The 15,125-nt window shown below is 46.4% G+C and overlaps 1 protein-coding gene across 1 annotated transcript in view; it reads left to right on the plus strand.

The window, feature by feature from the left end:
• The window catches only part of LOC125943831 (uncharacterized), a 35,134-nt gene extending 28,338 nt beyond the window's left edge, over positions 1–6,796 (plus strand). Inside the window, exon 2 of the mRNA XM_049663363.1 lies at positions 6,569–6,796. Coding sequence (XP_049519320.1) covers positions 6,569–6,789 — 221 coding nt within the window. The 3' untranslated portion in view covers positions 6,790–6,796. The remainder of the gene's footprint in view (positions 1–6,568) is intronic.
• The last annotated feature ends 8,329 nt before the right edge of the window (positions 6,797–15,125 follow it).

Genomic DNA, 15,125 nt, shown 5'->3' on the forward strand with positions numbered 1-15,125 from the left:
TACAACGAGGTCACAAAGCACTTTTTTCTAGACCGCAGAATATACAGCACACCTCACAATAAGCTGACCAGGCCTCAAGCCATCACCTTCAGAATGCTTCAAACCAACACGTACCCCACGCAGAATAGACTGCATCACTACATGCCTGAGCTATACACAACATCATATTGCGAAAATTGCCTTAGAGTACTAGACGTACATCACTTGCTTTGGCCGTGTGGTCGGACCCACGCAAACAAGAATCAAGACTCCGCCAGGCTACAAGAAGCACTACGCAGCACAGACCTGGCAGAACAGCTCAGGGCCGTCCAGAGAGCCCACGATGCGGCCAGGGAGCTAAACTCCCGGTCCCAACGTGGGAGTAGCCCGCTCTATGGGGCCTTGCGCCCCGTAGCCCGCAGGAGCTTGCAATAAAGTTATCCCATCCATCGATCCATCTCGAAACTGGTGTCATACCGAGAATTCGTTCCAAGTGGATCCGCCTTGCGAACTCCACGGCTACAATTTGTAAATTGCAATATGGGCCATTAGGTAATTAGTTAAAAACTTAATTAGTGAATTTCTGTTACCTATTGGATTATGCATTTCAATTTCTTGTGCAAGTAATGTCCGCCTCTTCGAGTAGACCAGCTCATGAACTAGAAGAACTAGAATTGTGCTATTTGCCACAGGCAACCTTTAAGAATTTTTGAAAGTGTTCGCTGAAACACCCTGTATATTTCTCATTCTTTAATAGTTCAAATAACTAATTACACCATCAGATCTTAATAGTCATAATTGGAAATACGTAATTCCCACCATAGTATAGCTTCGCTGGTCTTCCATCTCCACCCCAGTGGAAGGGCTGACAGTTTTTTTTTCTTTTGCTTCACTTGCTTCGTCTGCCTCTGCCTCTTGTAGACCCACTCCCCATTCTACTACACTATACCTATTAAAAAAAATATGAGGTTTTACGTGCCAAAACCAGTTCTGATTATGAGGCACGCCGTAGTGGGCGACTCCGGAAATTTGGACCACCAGGGGTTTTTTAACGAGCGCCTAAATCTAAGTACACGGGTGTTTTCGCATTTCGCCCCCATCGAAATGCAGCCGCCGTGGCCGGGATTCGATCCCGCGACCTCGTGCTCAGCAGCCGAACACCATAGCCACTGAGCAACCACGGCGGGTTACAGTATACCAATACGTTGAAAACAAAATACACATACAACAGCCTTACCCGAAAGCGGGAACAACATGAAGGCGCGAACGACGGTCAAGGAGAAGGCTCGGTGCTTTAGTTTAGGGCAGAAGGCATTGCGCAACTAGTTCTAATTTACCAAAACGGCCTTTCTCTTGCAATAACGGTCACGTTTTGACAAGTCAGAGGCTTATCGACGTTTTTTTTTATCCCGATGTATCTTTTTCTTCGCACATCACGGCATCCTGGCGAAGCTCTGATTTCGACCACCTATACGGTCGTTGCAAAGCAGTTAATGCAACCTGATTTTTTATGTTCACTTTTCAGTGTCTGAACAGCTGTTTAGGAGATTTTTCGGAAAACGAAAGGTAGTTTTTTGTGTTTTGATGTAGGCGCCACTTTTGTTTAGACTGAAAAGTTGAGGCAATTTGTAAAAAAATTATATTTGTTCTTGAGCAGCAATATTGAGCAAAATTTCTGAAAAAAGTAAGCTCTTACACCCCATCAGGTTTCAAAAGATGCATGCACTGGTCTAGGAAATTGTTTCATTGATTGAATAGATGTTTTGTTTGTTGGATGTCGCTTTTGTCCAATGCGAGTAATGAGGATAACGAAAAAGTGTGACGTACGTGGAAGGCACTATGCGAGGAGGAGGGTCTACACAGTTGTGTAAATCCACGCATTCCTCACAAAAGTCACAGGAGCACTCCAGGGAGGCGTGGCGGTCCCCGAGACCGCCCACCGGTCAGATTCACTCCACGTAGCCCGGCATGTCTTTCTGGCGAAGGTGGTTTCTCCGCACCACCGCTTGTGCCGGACATTCACGGATGAGCGCCCGAATTCACAAAAACTTCTTACGTTGGAATTGTTCGTAAAAAAGAATTTCAGCCAATCCGGATGCAAGACGTATTATTATCTAAGGCTGCTTGATAATGGCAAATAGCACTTACGAAAGAAAAGCTTTGTGAATCTGGCCCCAGGTGCTTGGCGATGTGTCGTACTAGTTGTTTGCAGTCGGGGCAGGTGTGGCCGCTTTTCTAAGCGCCATGTATGTACGTCGTCGTTAGTTTAAACACCTTACTCGCTTCTGCTCGACGTCTTGTGTAAGCCTGGCACTTTTCTAGTACGCCTAACATGGGGGCAAAGCCAGACTGCTGCCTGAAAAGAAGCAGTTCTCCGGCGCGAGGTAAACCACTAGGCAGTGCCGGGCAATTTGGAAGCCTACGAGACAAGAATTTCGTAAACTACCAACCTTTAAAAGGTGCCGCATATATTGAAAGTTGTCATAAATATTGCCGTTTTGCCCAGAGACCTCAAACCACGGTACCTTAGTCTTCTTTATGTTTACGTTTCACGCAACAAAGCGCGTTCTTGGTAGCCGTATTTTTTGTATTTTATATCGCGGTGCATTTGCGAGAAAGCCCAGTGCATAAAAATGGCGCCTTTACACTGAAGAAATTCGACATTTTCTTTCTCCTAAACTACCTAATTAGTAAACAAACGAAGTTTGCCTTCGTGCTAACAAGTGATATGCGCAGACAGACAGACAAAGAACTTTATTAAATAGGTCCTGAGAAGCCCTGCCCTAGGGCAGAGCTGCGGGCCGCTCCCACGTGGGGACGGGTAGGCCGAGCCTAACCGCCGCATCGTGGGCTCTCTGGACAGCCCAAGTTTGTCGTGACAGTTCTGAGCTCTGGATGGCAGAGCTCCATTCTTCCGTGATGCGATTGGGCCCCTGTAACGAGGGGCATCGCCAGAGCATGTGTTCTAGATTGCTAACAGCCGCACAGTCGGGGCAAGTAGAGCTAAAAGCCTCTGGAGTGATCGAATGAAAAAGGGCCAGGTTGGGATAGGACTTAGTCTGAAGCATGCGTAAAGTGGACGATATGCGCATAAAATATAAAATATTCTATGAAATCTGAAATATCAATTTTTGTACGCCTTTTGATCTTTCATTGAATCACCCTAACGCAACAGAGCAATGTAGGACAATACACTAAAATAAATAACAGCCGAAATGAAACATGTAATAAAATAAAAAAAAAAGATCTGCGTTCCTGGTGCATTATAGCCCAATCTCAACTGAAGCCATTTTTTTCGAGCAGTTGTAATAATGTTCTAGTGCAAGGCAACAAGCCACAGATTTTAAACTTTGCCCACATATGACCAATAAAATGGCCCCCTCTATGGCAAGTAAACTGAGTGTAACATGTTCTCGCAGGAAGCTGTGACAAGGTGCGTATGTAATGCCTTTATAACCTTGGCATGTAATTAACTGCAAAAATCGCGATGACTTTACAAATTAGTCAGCCATAACGCGGCTTCTATTTCCAAGAAAATTTATCCTGGCGCCTTATTTCGTTCTTTTAAGACAGCATGCACGCAAACATTCTGCGCGGTTCGTAAAACAGGGGTACAAAGTATTGAAGAGGCTTATATATGTAAGTAACGGTAAAGGCTGCAGTTAAACTCGACATGTTAAGCTTCACCAGAAAATGGCTCATAACATGAACCCCATTACAATCAAGTTGAAATTTGGCGCCTGATTTCGTTGTCCGGTAAGGTTAGCACGTCCTCTGAAAGCTTCGATTTTTGGTTTAATGCGAAAGAAGGCAGACTTGTGGGACTTCGCAGAACAATCTCAAAATTTACAGGGTAGCTGCTTCTTTCAAGCCGTCGCATTGTGAATTTCAGTTTCTCAAGTTAAACCGCATACTTTAAAATTTGAAGGGCACTAAATTCCAAAGTGTGTTCGGCGAAAGCCTGTGGCCATTCGACTGACTATGCCATGTTTGGCACTATGCCATGTCTGGAACTATGCCACGTCTGGTATAGGGGGAATCCACGTTCTTGGGGCGCTTCTCCGAACCTCTTGCCGTGGAATCATCACCGGGCCGCTTGGGAGCCACCCGACTAACTCGACTGCTGCAACGAGACGTCTGACGAAGGAGCGTTGCCGCGCACGCTGCTGTGCCATCACGTGATTGCTGAGAGAGTTTAAGCGGGAGAGGCCACAGCTGTGGCGGCGCAACTGTTGCTATGCGCCGCTGTGCCTTCACGTGATTGCTGAGAGGGTGTGAGGTGGAGAGGCCACAGCTGACACCGTTCCACTGCACGGACGGTCGGACGCCGCCGCTGTGCGATCGCGTGATTGCTGAGAGAGTGTAAGGGAGAGAGGCCACAGCTGTGGCGGCGCAACTGTTGCTATGCGACGCTGTGCCTTCATGTGATTGCTGAGAGGGTGTGAGGGGGAGAGGCCACAGTTGGCACCGTTCCAGGGCACGGACGGACGGACGGACGGTCGGACGCCGCCGCTGTGTCATCACGTGATTGATGAGGGAGTGGGAGAGACCACAGTTGGCACCGTTCCAGGGCCTGAGGTGACGGCGCAAGTGTTGCTATGCGCCACTGTGCCATCACGTGATTGCTGAGAGAGTGTGAGGGGGAGAGACCACAGCTGGCACCGTTCCAGGGCGCGGACGCACGGTCGGACGCCGCGAGTACGAGCCACTATAAAAGGCTTTCGCCTTAAAACGCTGCTGGCATATGATCCACCCGTTTGAAATGTTGCCTGCATGTTACGCTTTCGATAACTTGATTAAGGGAAGCTGAAGCACTTTAAAAAGAAGTGCGCTTACAGCGAGTTATAATAGTTATTCAGCCCTTGAATACCATAATCGCTATTTATCAGGTCTATAGAACACCGCAAGTCGCTTTAATTAAGCGAAAACGAGCAGTAGGGGCTGCGGGGGACGCCGCGGGATGGATAAGGGGCTCTGATTGGCGAAAACGAACGTGACGTCATCATAGGCACCACCGAGGTGCCTGATCCGAATGTGGAGCTTAAGTCCCTGGGTTGTGTACTTCGCAATCAAGACTGCAACACATTGTTCCGTTAAAGTGAAATTTCTTTTTCGTCTGGAGCTTGTCGCTTCTGTGTCCACAATCATATCAGGAAACCATTAACATGGTTGTAGATCTTGGGCGACGGTGGTGCAGTGAAGCGCGGTTCAAGTAAGAGGGCAGTACTAAAGGCCATTGGACCCTTCGGAAATACCGATCGCCACTATTTTATTATTGCGATAGCAATTATATGGACCATCCAAGCGGATTTCTGCCGCCGGCGTCGTCGTCGCAGTGAGGTTCCATATAAAGTCCAAGAGTGATAAAATCGTCGCCGCGCGCTGTGTGCTGTATGTGCGAGTGAAAGCGCGCGAGGGACGCGCCCTTTCATGGAGAGCGAACGCACGGCTGAGAGCAAACGCAATGTCTTCCGTCGTGTATCTTGCGACCGGGCGCAAGGGGAACTGGCGGCTCAATATTTCCCTGCCAGGGAGCGAATGGGTTCAAGCGTTATTTCTGCAGGCGAGACATTAGCGGCACCACTAAATGTTGCGCACGGTCGACCGTGGCCACAGGCCACCTGAGCGCCGTCACTGCAAAGACCAGACAGATGTTTTCATGCTTAAGATGTATTTCATGCTTTGAGATGTATTTTATGCTAAGCTAGAACAGCTGTCAATCTTCTCTATGAGCAACGACAGCAGTGAGTGCTGCACCCATTGGTTCATTGCCAAATACCACCCATGCTTTGTATAGCCCCCCCCCCCCCCCCCAAGGCAGGAAATTTCATCCAATCTTTTTCTGTCTATGAATATGATGATGAGTAGATATTAAGGTGTGACAAAACAGCACCTCTTGTTACCAGACGGGGGGGGGGGGGGGTTGTTTTTGAAGCGCTGTCCACTACGCTCTCGCATCGAAGCGGGCATTACCTATAGTAACTCGGCTGGCTCCGAGCCACGAGCGATGGTCATGTGCTATATTCTCGCCATGGGCCTTCGCATCATAACGCGGCTTGCTGCTGCAGGTGGCTTTCTGTTAGCGTATTTGTATCTTTAGCTACACGCAAAGAAACAAGCAAACAGAATTTTTGGTCGTGCAGTAGACGAATAGACCCTGGACAAAAGCAACCTGGAGCACTTTGCAAAAAAAAGAAAGGAACGTAAGCGATTAAACAGGCAGTTTCCCTGCTGGAACATCTCCAGCTATTATCCAAATATTCCCGAAGAACGCTTTACCACACGCATGTTGTGTAGTGGTTACCATTTCACGTTCTATAAAATTTCACGCACATGAGTAAAAATGTGCATTCTGATTGAGAAAGCATGCTTCTGCGTGCCTATAGACTGTTTTTCCCTCAACTGGTTAATTACATTCATAAACCGATTCGACGTGTAATGCAATTATACTCCGAGCTTTAGCTTGCGCTAATCATGTATCGCGAGATTGATTCTTTCGGTCACAAATGTCCCCGATATCCCTTTGATAGCACAAATAAAATGTCATGTTTTTTTTTTTTGGCTACAAATAACTGTGTTTGCACTGCAGCTGCTGCCCCAGCAGGCGCAAGTAGTCAGCTGGGACCAGTGACCGGTTTCATCGCAGACCTCTTCAACAATATTATAGAGGTCGTCGACGCTGGAATAAAGGAAGGACTGAACCTGGTGGGTCATGGAATCAAGGAAGGTCTGAGCCTGCTGGGTCTTCTACTACCCACTGCAACTCCAGCGTCTGCTGAAGTGCCCATTGAGCAGCCTCAAGCCAGCTAATAAATGCAAAAAAAAAGATATTTTGTCTCTCCACGGTCGGCGTCGTTTCTTCGGCACAGTAATTAGCTGGCACATAAACATCTACCATGTGTCCCAGGTAACTAGTGCGAACATTTAAAAATATGCAAGTGCCCCGTAGCTGGACAGATCCTAGGCGTTGGAGGTTGCCTTCCCTTCGGGCAAGTCAGACTACTTTTTTGTATTTCGCCTAAATGCATATTTAGTTATAATTAAATAACTGTCATCAATAAATGATATTATTCAGAGCAAAAGAGTCACTTGCAAAATTCTAGACCATCCGGAAAAATGGCCGATCCAGCTTTCTTTTGCTCAATACGTGCTACGTAAAAGTATCTTCCAAGCCTTAAAGCAGTGCGTCAAAGTCCGCGACTAGTCGTGCGGCACTATTTTTCAGTTTTTTGTTTTGACATCGTACATATGTTGTTTGAGGCACTTTTCAAAATTGGTCAAGACGTATTTTTGGGCCAGTTGGTTCATATCCGCACTAAAACAACGCCAGAGAACACAAGCCTTTGTCACAAGCGTGACAAAGTCGCCAAAGTCGCCAATGTAGACGGAGTCGCTACCGCGCCAGGAAACTGTTCCTAGCAAAGTTTGTTATTTTTTTATCGAAATGAAAATAAAAGAAAGAGATCTATAGAGTCACAGTACAATGATAACAACGAGTTCGTTTGCATAGCAGTAAAAATAATAATAAAAGAAAACCCAGGACACCTAAGCACTTCTTATGTGTTGTGAATGCGAAAGCATTAATGTTCATTTAAACGCCGCTGAGTGGTCCTTCGAGTTTCGCACTGCGAGTAATGTTTTCGAGTGTTGCTGCATGCTATGGTATAGAGTTGTACGATTTAATTGGTTCGGGTTATTTTTTACAGCGTAAGCTGTTATGGGCTCATTCCAATAACCGTTTCTGGTCGCGATGATGCTGCCGCCACCCTGTAACCGCTGTCGACGGAAATGCGAAAAAAAGTACCCGCTCTCCACCGGGATCGAACCCAGGCCCGCTGGGTGGGAGTCGGATACTTTACCATGGAGCCACACAAACGATGGCTACCTGGCAGAAAAAAAATCCCTTTATACGTGCCCTATACGCAGGCGCGCAGGCCCAGGCGACCCGAGTCTCCGCCCCACCAGTATGATGGCGCCATCTAGTTAACGTACCTGCAACCGCCGCGTGTGACGAGATGCGATTCAGACGAGGCGCGCAATCAGCGCTATCCCGATGTTACGTGTGCGCCACGTATTCTGGGTACCTCTTCGGTACACGTTATGGCGTCTCCTCGCAAGGTACGAACCGCTGCTGAAGAAGCGAATTGTAGAGCTACGTGTGCGGCTACCACCAGGCATCATCGGGCTCAGCAGACTGTTGTGCAGAGAGCATTACAAGCCGCAGCTCGCCGTCGACACCGGCCGAACAGTTCAGATCTTTTTCGTCAAAATCGAGGCGAAGACACTTTGCCGCGAAGACCTTGTTGTGCGTGGTGCTGAAATTGGAGCTACTCTTGCGCCGCTCAACCAGCTTACGCTGTGACTGTGCTGCATGCGCCGCGCAGGCCTGTGACTTTTTACAGTTTCTACGCTAGTATGTTGGCTGTAGACCGGAATCACTTGGACGATATTGCTGAGAGAGAGATAAAACTTTATTTTGTCCATGATGAGGTCCGGGGGTGGCGGAGTTTGGGAGGCCAACTCCCAGTACCCCCTTCCCCAGACGGTGGCCAGTACTTGCTTTCTGGCGGTGCCCTTGGCCATCCGGACGGCCCACAGCTGCTCTTCTGGGTCCAAACTGAGCAGCAAAGTCTTCCACTGCTCGGCCGTAGATATGATGCGTGTAGTGTTAGTGCGGTGGGTGTTGGTGGGTGAGGTTTAGAGGCATGCCCAGATAATGTGATTGAGGTCAGCGCGGGTGTCGCACGCTTTGCAGAGTGGGGAGTATGCACCGGGGTAAGTGCGGTGGTACAGGGCGGGGTTTGCGAAAGTTCGTGTCTGTAGTAGTCGCCAAGTAGTGGATTCAGATTTATTTATTGTTTTGTGTGCTGGGGGTAGCGTAACCGCTCTCTGCTGAAGACATTCTCTGCTGAAGATACTCTCCGACAGGAGGGAGTGTCGGGGAGTATCTTCTGTGCTTGGGTGCCATCAGTCATTTTATGTAGTTGCGAATGGCTGTTTTGGCATCGCTGGTGATACAGTGTGCATTGGTAGAGGCCTAGGAAAAGCGATGGCCGTTTCCTCTCCTTCTTCGAGTTTAGTGGTGAGTATTGACACGGCGGCGGCGCGGTACTGAGAGCCCGCGACTACGGCGACCGCCATGGCGTTCTGGTGAGATATTTCACTGTGTCCACGTAGGCTACGTCTGCGGCTTGGTCTTAGCGTTTTTGTAGTTGTTTAGCTCTGTGTACACGTCGCTTCTGATTGTGTTCAGGGTGCATATTGCGAGGTAAGGGCGGGATAACTGGCTTAACGCGAGCGCGAATGTTCGGATGGACGGGTACCTTTGGTCTGAATTGGGTGGTATAGGTTATGATTAGGGTGCGTAAAATGTGGCCGCCCGTGATGTAATTGGCAAGTCGTTCGTATTGGGTAATACGCTTAGCTTCAATAAGCTCGTCTATGGTGTTGTGAATGCCGAGGGCGTCCAGTTTCTCGTTAGATGTGGGAATGGGAATATGTAAGGCTTGCTTTAGGCCCTCTTGATCATGGTATTGAGTTTGAGCTTGTCAGTCGCACTGGAGCAAAGATACAGGGCGACATATGTGATCCTGCTCTGGGCGTAGCTGGTTACCAAGCGTATCAGGTTGTTTTCTTTCATGCCGGGATGCCGATTTGCGATGCGTGCCACGATGCGAGTGGTTTAGTGTACATGATTATATAATTGTTTGAGTGTCTGCGTGTTTCTGCGTTTTGTTGGATGCGTGAACCAAGGATGAAGATGCTAGGCTCTGTAAGTATGCGTTGATGATGTACGTGGAGTTGTATCTCGGAGGGTGAGGGTCTGGGTGCTAACCTCCCCACGAAGGCGTGTATAGAAGGAGCTCCGATTTCTGTGGGGAGCACTCAAGGCCGCGCGGTTCTACGCATGCAACAACCTTGTTGATGTCTTGCTGCAGCTGTCTTGGATGTCCCCGTCGCATCCCCCGGTGGCCCACAGGGTGATGCCATTTTCGTGGAGGCTATGACTGAGGTTGGGAATGCTACCTAGTGCAGGCGGTAGTACGAGCAGGCCCACGGTAAACAAAGAAGGGGGCAGAACAGATTCTTGCGGCGTGCCTGTGCTGCCTAGGTGAACTATTGGCGACTGCAATCGTCCGATGGTAATGATGACCCTGCGACCTGTAATGGAAATCCTCGACGTAGTTATATGTTCGGTGTCCAACCTGGAGTTGTGTCAGATGGGTCAGTATGGTCTCATGCGTGACGGTATCGAAGGCCTTGGTTAGGTCTAGCTCCAAGAAGGCTCTGGTGTCCAGCCTGGAGCTTTTATCACCATCGATTATTTGCTGCTTGAGCTGAATTATGATATCTTGAATATTAAGTTTAGCGCGGAAGCCAACCATGGTATAGGGGAAGATATCGTTGCCGTCTGTATGTTTGTGTAAGCGTGTGAGGACGACGTGTTTGAGGACCTTTCCAACACATGAAGCAGGGGTAGGAGGAGGCGTTTCCCGGGTTTGGGAATGATAATGATTTTGGCTTCTTTCTATTCTGAGGAGAGGTGTCCAATTGCCCAGTACGCGTTAAAATGAGCTGTGAGAGCTATTATAGAGTCCTTATCTAGGTTGCGAGGCATTTTATTAGTAATGCTATCAGGTCCCGGGGCTGAGTTAGAGCGGAGCGCGAGGATGGCTGAACGAACTTCTATTGCTTGTATGGGAGCGTCCAAATGGTCGTTAGCGGTGCCAGTGTACGCGGAAGCGGGTGTAGTAGGTTGAGGTCCTACGTAGCTGCCTATCAATTGTTGAAGAACATGTGCGTCCGTGCCCGGATGGGTGTGGATAATTTTTTGCAAGTTGTGCTGTTGTGTGTTCTTGCTCTTGGCCGGATCGATAAGGCAACGGAGGATATTCCACGTTTTAGGCAGGTTTGATTGCCGTAACATGCTGTCGCATGTGCTGCGCTAATTTTGACGAGTAAGTTGTTGTGTTTGTATTGGATATGAAGTATGAGCATGGAAATGCGTTTTTTGAGCATTCGGTTGAGCTTGTTGTGTTTGTATCTACGTTGCAGACTGGCGAGGGCTTCCCACATATGCAGTAACTCGCTATCTACCTCCTGCAGATTGGCTTCATCTGGCACTAATATCACTGAAAAATCAAAGACGCCGCATGCCACTGACGTCCTGTGCGACGAGATACCGAGGAACCAGCAGCTCGATCCAAGGCCGGCAAGTGCGCGCAGCAGCTGAGCCCAGTAGGGGTGAGACAAAGATCAGACCGCGCGCCGACTTCTGAGAGCGAGACAGCGGCACCCGCAGGCGCGTGCTATGCGACTGCCTCGCCGACGACAACCCGTCTCGCCCCACGGCAACGTGTCGTCATATCTGCTCTGTCGAGGCGCTAGTGACATGACATCGCGGCGATGTCCTTGTTGATCAGTGATCAGTGATCAGTTAGGGATCAGTGGCTAGAAAAGCGGCATAAATTGAAGGCAGAAGGTTGTCGTGTGATTGTGCTAGAAAATCTAACTAGCTGCAACAGGCAGCTGCTTAAAGCCGCGAAAGAGTGGGCGAATGAAAACGGCTTTCAATATGCGTGGCACAGAAACGGAAAGGTCTTCGTGCGCAAGACAAATGGCGAACGTGCCATCGTCGTACGTAACACGAACGACTTTCCCGTATAATATCACACCGGTCATCTGTGAACACTCGTCATTTTATTTAACATGGATAAAACACAAAAGCATGTGTTTCTCTCGCAAGAATTAAACGTTATCGGTTCCACTGAACATAAAGGATCTTTGAAATGTTTGCATCTAAATGTTCGTTCCCTTAAGAATACGCAAGCTGACTTTCAGCTTCTTATCGATGGATTTTCATTCTCGTTCGACGTCGTATTCCTTACTGAAACATGGGGCAAAGATAAGGATGACGCACCCCCTTTGATTTGCTATCAGTCATTTAGTTTAAACCGCCCATTGCGCCGTGGGGGTGGTGTTATGCTATTACTGAAAGAAGATATGCATTGTGAACTGATCCCTGATTTTTGTGTTACATGCGATTATTTCGAAATTCTTACTGCTCGCGTAGGTAAATATCTATTTTCAGTGTGTTATAGGCCACCAAACAGAAACCCTGATAGGTTTTTTTCTTCTATGAAAAACTACTGCATTTTTCTTCGGAAAACATGTATTATTTGGTATCAGCAGGAGACTTCAACATAGACATGTTAGGTCAATCTACGTCACAGCAAGCCATGAACACGCTGATTCTCTCAAATGGCTTCGATAGAGTTATTACTTCACCGACTAGAATTACAGAAAATAGTGCAACTTTATTAGATTTGTTCGTTACGAATATAAACCGGAACACCGCCTTTACAGGAGTGCTGTCCGATGATATCAGCGATCACCTTCCTATATTTCTTTTCATAAAAAAATTTGTTCGCAAGTATGTCGGAAACAGACGGTTACCGTTCAAGACATATCCGAGTCTAGCCTTGAAAACTTTAGAAATGAGTTGCTTAATAGTAACTTGGACGAGATTATTTCGATAAAAAGCGTAGAACAAGCGTACAATACATTTTTAGAAAAAATTACAAACATTTACAAACGCCATTTCCGAGAAAAACAAATTCGTTTGAATAAAAAAACCCGTAAACCATGGATGACCCCTGACCTGCTAAATAAAATTAAACATAAAAGTGAACTCTACCATAAGTTCATTGTAACTAGGAATTTTACCATTCTAAAAGAATATAAGGTGTACAGAAATCGTTTAAACAAAGAAATTAGAAAACGCAAATCGCAATACATACACAGAGAAATAGAAACTAGCGCAGATAACTCTCATGCTTTGAGGAAAAAACTGGACTTGTTTCTTACAGGAACACGCCCCGCCAGAGTGTTCAAAACATCACAGTCAACGGGCGCAACATATCAGGAATCGAACTTGCAAATACTTTCAATGACTACCTAGCGAACAATGCATATGATGTGACGTCTAATGAGTTTATTGAATTTCTTCCTGATCCAAATTCATCCTCTATGTTTTTAAAGCCTGTTTCAGAACAAGATGTTTATTCAGTATTTTCTCAACTTAAAAATAGTTCCTCTCGTGATAATGATGGCATGAAAATCAGGCCTATCAAATATGTGCTGGATATACTTGTGCCTTGTATTACTCACATATTTAATCTTTGTTTGTCGAACGCAGTCTTCCCCGAAAGAATGCAGATAGCGAAAGTTAGTGTTTTGTTTAAAAAAGGTGACAAAAATGATGCACGAAACTATAGGCCCATATCTATTCTATCAGTATTTTCCAAAGGATTAGAAAAGCTTAGGCACCGTCAGCTATACCAATTCTTCGAAAATCACAATATAATCTCACCTACTCAGTTTGGTTTTAGAAAACACCGGTCCACAGAAATGACATTACTGCAACAAAAGGAATTCATTTTGTCTCAATTTGAAAGAAAAAACATGTCGTCTTGGGATTGTACGTGGACTATAGCAAAGCTTTCGACAACATTCAACACTCTACATTATTTGAAAAGCTACACTGCTATGGAATTCGTGGTCATGCGTTGGACTTGTTTAAAAGTTATTTGAAACATCGGAAACAGGTAGTTGAAATAAATCGTAACTGTTCGACGTTAAAGCCAATAACTAAAGGTGTGCCACAGGGAAGCATCCTTGGTCCTCTTCTGTTCATTGCCTTTATAAATGATTTAATACGCATTTATCCTGATGCTATGTATGTTCTATATACTGATGATGTCAGCATATTTATTTCTGCTGCAAACAGCGAAATACTTCAGCAAAAGATGAACCAGATTCTTGCACAACTAAAAATATGGTCATGTTCCAATAATTTAGGTATAAACACTAGTAAAACAAAGGCGGTTCTATTCAGACCAAAGAACAAATCGGCAAACGATAATTTACATCTTGTGTACGGTGATACCGAAATAGGGTTAGTAAATCATATAAAAATTCTAGGAGTCACATTTTCAAGTAATATGCTTTGGAACGAACGTGTCAACGGCGTGTTGGGACAGTTATCGCGCGTTGTGGGCATGGTACACCGTTGCAAAACAGTGTTACCATATAATGTAAAGCTTTTACTGTATAAATAACTTTTTTATTGACACCTTACCTATTGTTTTTTGGTATGGGGCACTACAACCTACACAAACCTACAAAAGTTATACTTGATGCAGAAGAAATACATAATAATACTTTCCAATTTGCCGTATGATGCCCACACGCGCGGCTTGTTTGAGCAGGCTGGGATATTACCCGTTCATAACCTGTATGCACTTAAATTGACTGTAGCAATCAGACGCGAAGTCAAAGAAAATAGACATTTGTTACACGACCTTTCCAACCTACAGCAAAACGTTACATCGCTTGACACACGAAGTAAAGACACGTGGAAAGTAAAAACACCCAGAACAAATTACTCAGAAGGTAAACTATCGTACATTCTTCCCAAACTACTTAACAAATATGTGAAAGCCTGTGTTGATCCCTACAAGTGTACACTGCCTAAGCTACGTGAGCTACATATGTTAGGAATCTAAGTTGCGTTACTGCTATGTATGTCTTTTTGTTTTTGTTTGACTAAAGTGTGCTATGCTTCTTGCCACTGCTGTATGTACTACACAAAGGTAGCTGCGGGCTCTTGTCAAGCTGCCTCTACAAAGAGCAGCTTTTACCCGCAGCTTTCCTGTCAGTGAACTGATGAAAATAAAGATTATTATTATTATAGCATAGAAATAGCTCGCGTAAAAAGAAAGAAGATATGGCGTTCTAGCAAACTTGTTCCGGGAAGCTACGCAGTAGTATTTGCAAAAAGGGATCCGTGCCTTTTGAGTATAGCTGATAGTGTATGCAGAGTTGCCCGCTCACCAGGGGAATCTTGAGCCGACGGAGTACTCGGAGTCAAGCAGTGGAGGTGAACACCACCATCGTCTACGGTGAGTTGAACTTCACCAGACAGGAGGTAGTCGGCTCCCAGAAGCATGTCAGCAGGCAGGTCCTCGAAGACGGGAACTGCTGCAAGGAACTTTTTCCCAGCTTCTGTTTAGAGCTGCAGGTACAGCGCACCGACAGGCAATACGCAACAACCGAGGCCCCGCAAGGATGCCTGGGTCCATGGC

This window comes from Dermacentor silvarum, chromosome 3 (assembly GCF_013339745.2).
Source record: "Dermacentor silvarum isolate Dsil-2018 chromosome 3, BIME_Dsil_1.4, whole genome shotgun sequence".
NCBI lineage: Eukaryota > Metazoa > Arthropoda > Arachnida > Ixodida > Ixodidae > Dermacentor > Dermacentor silvarum.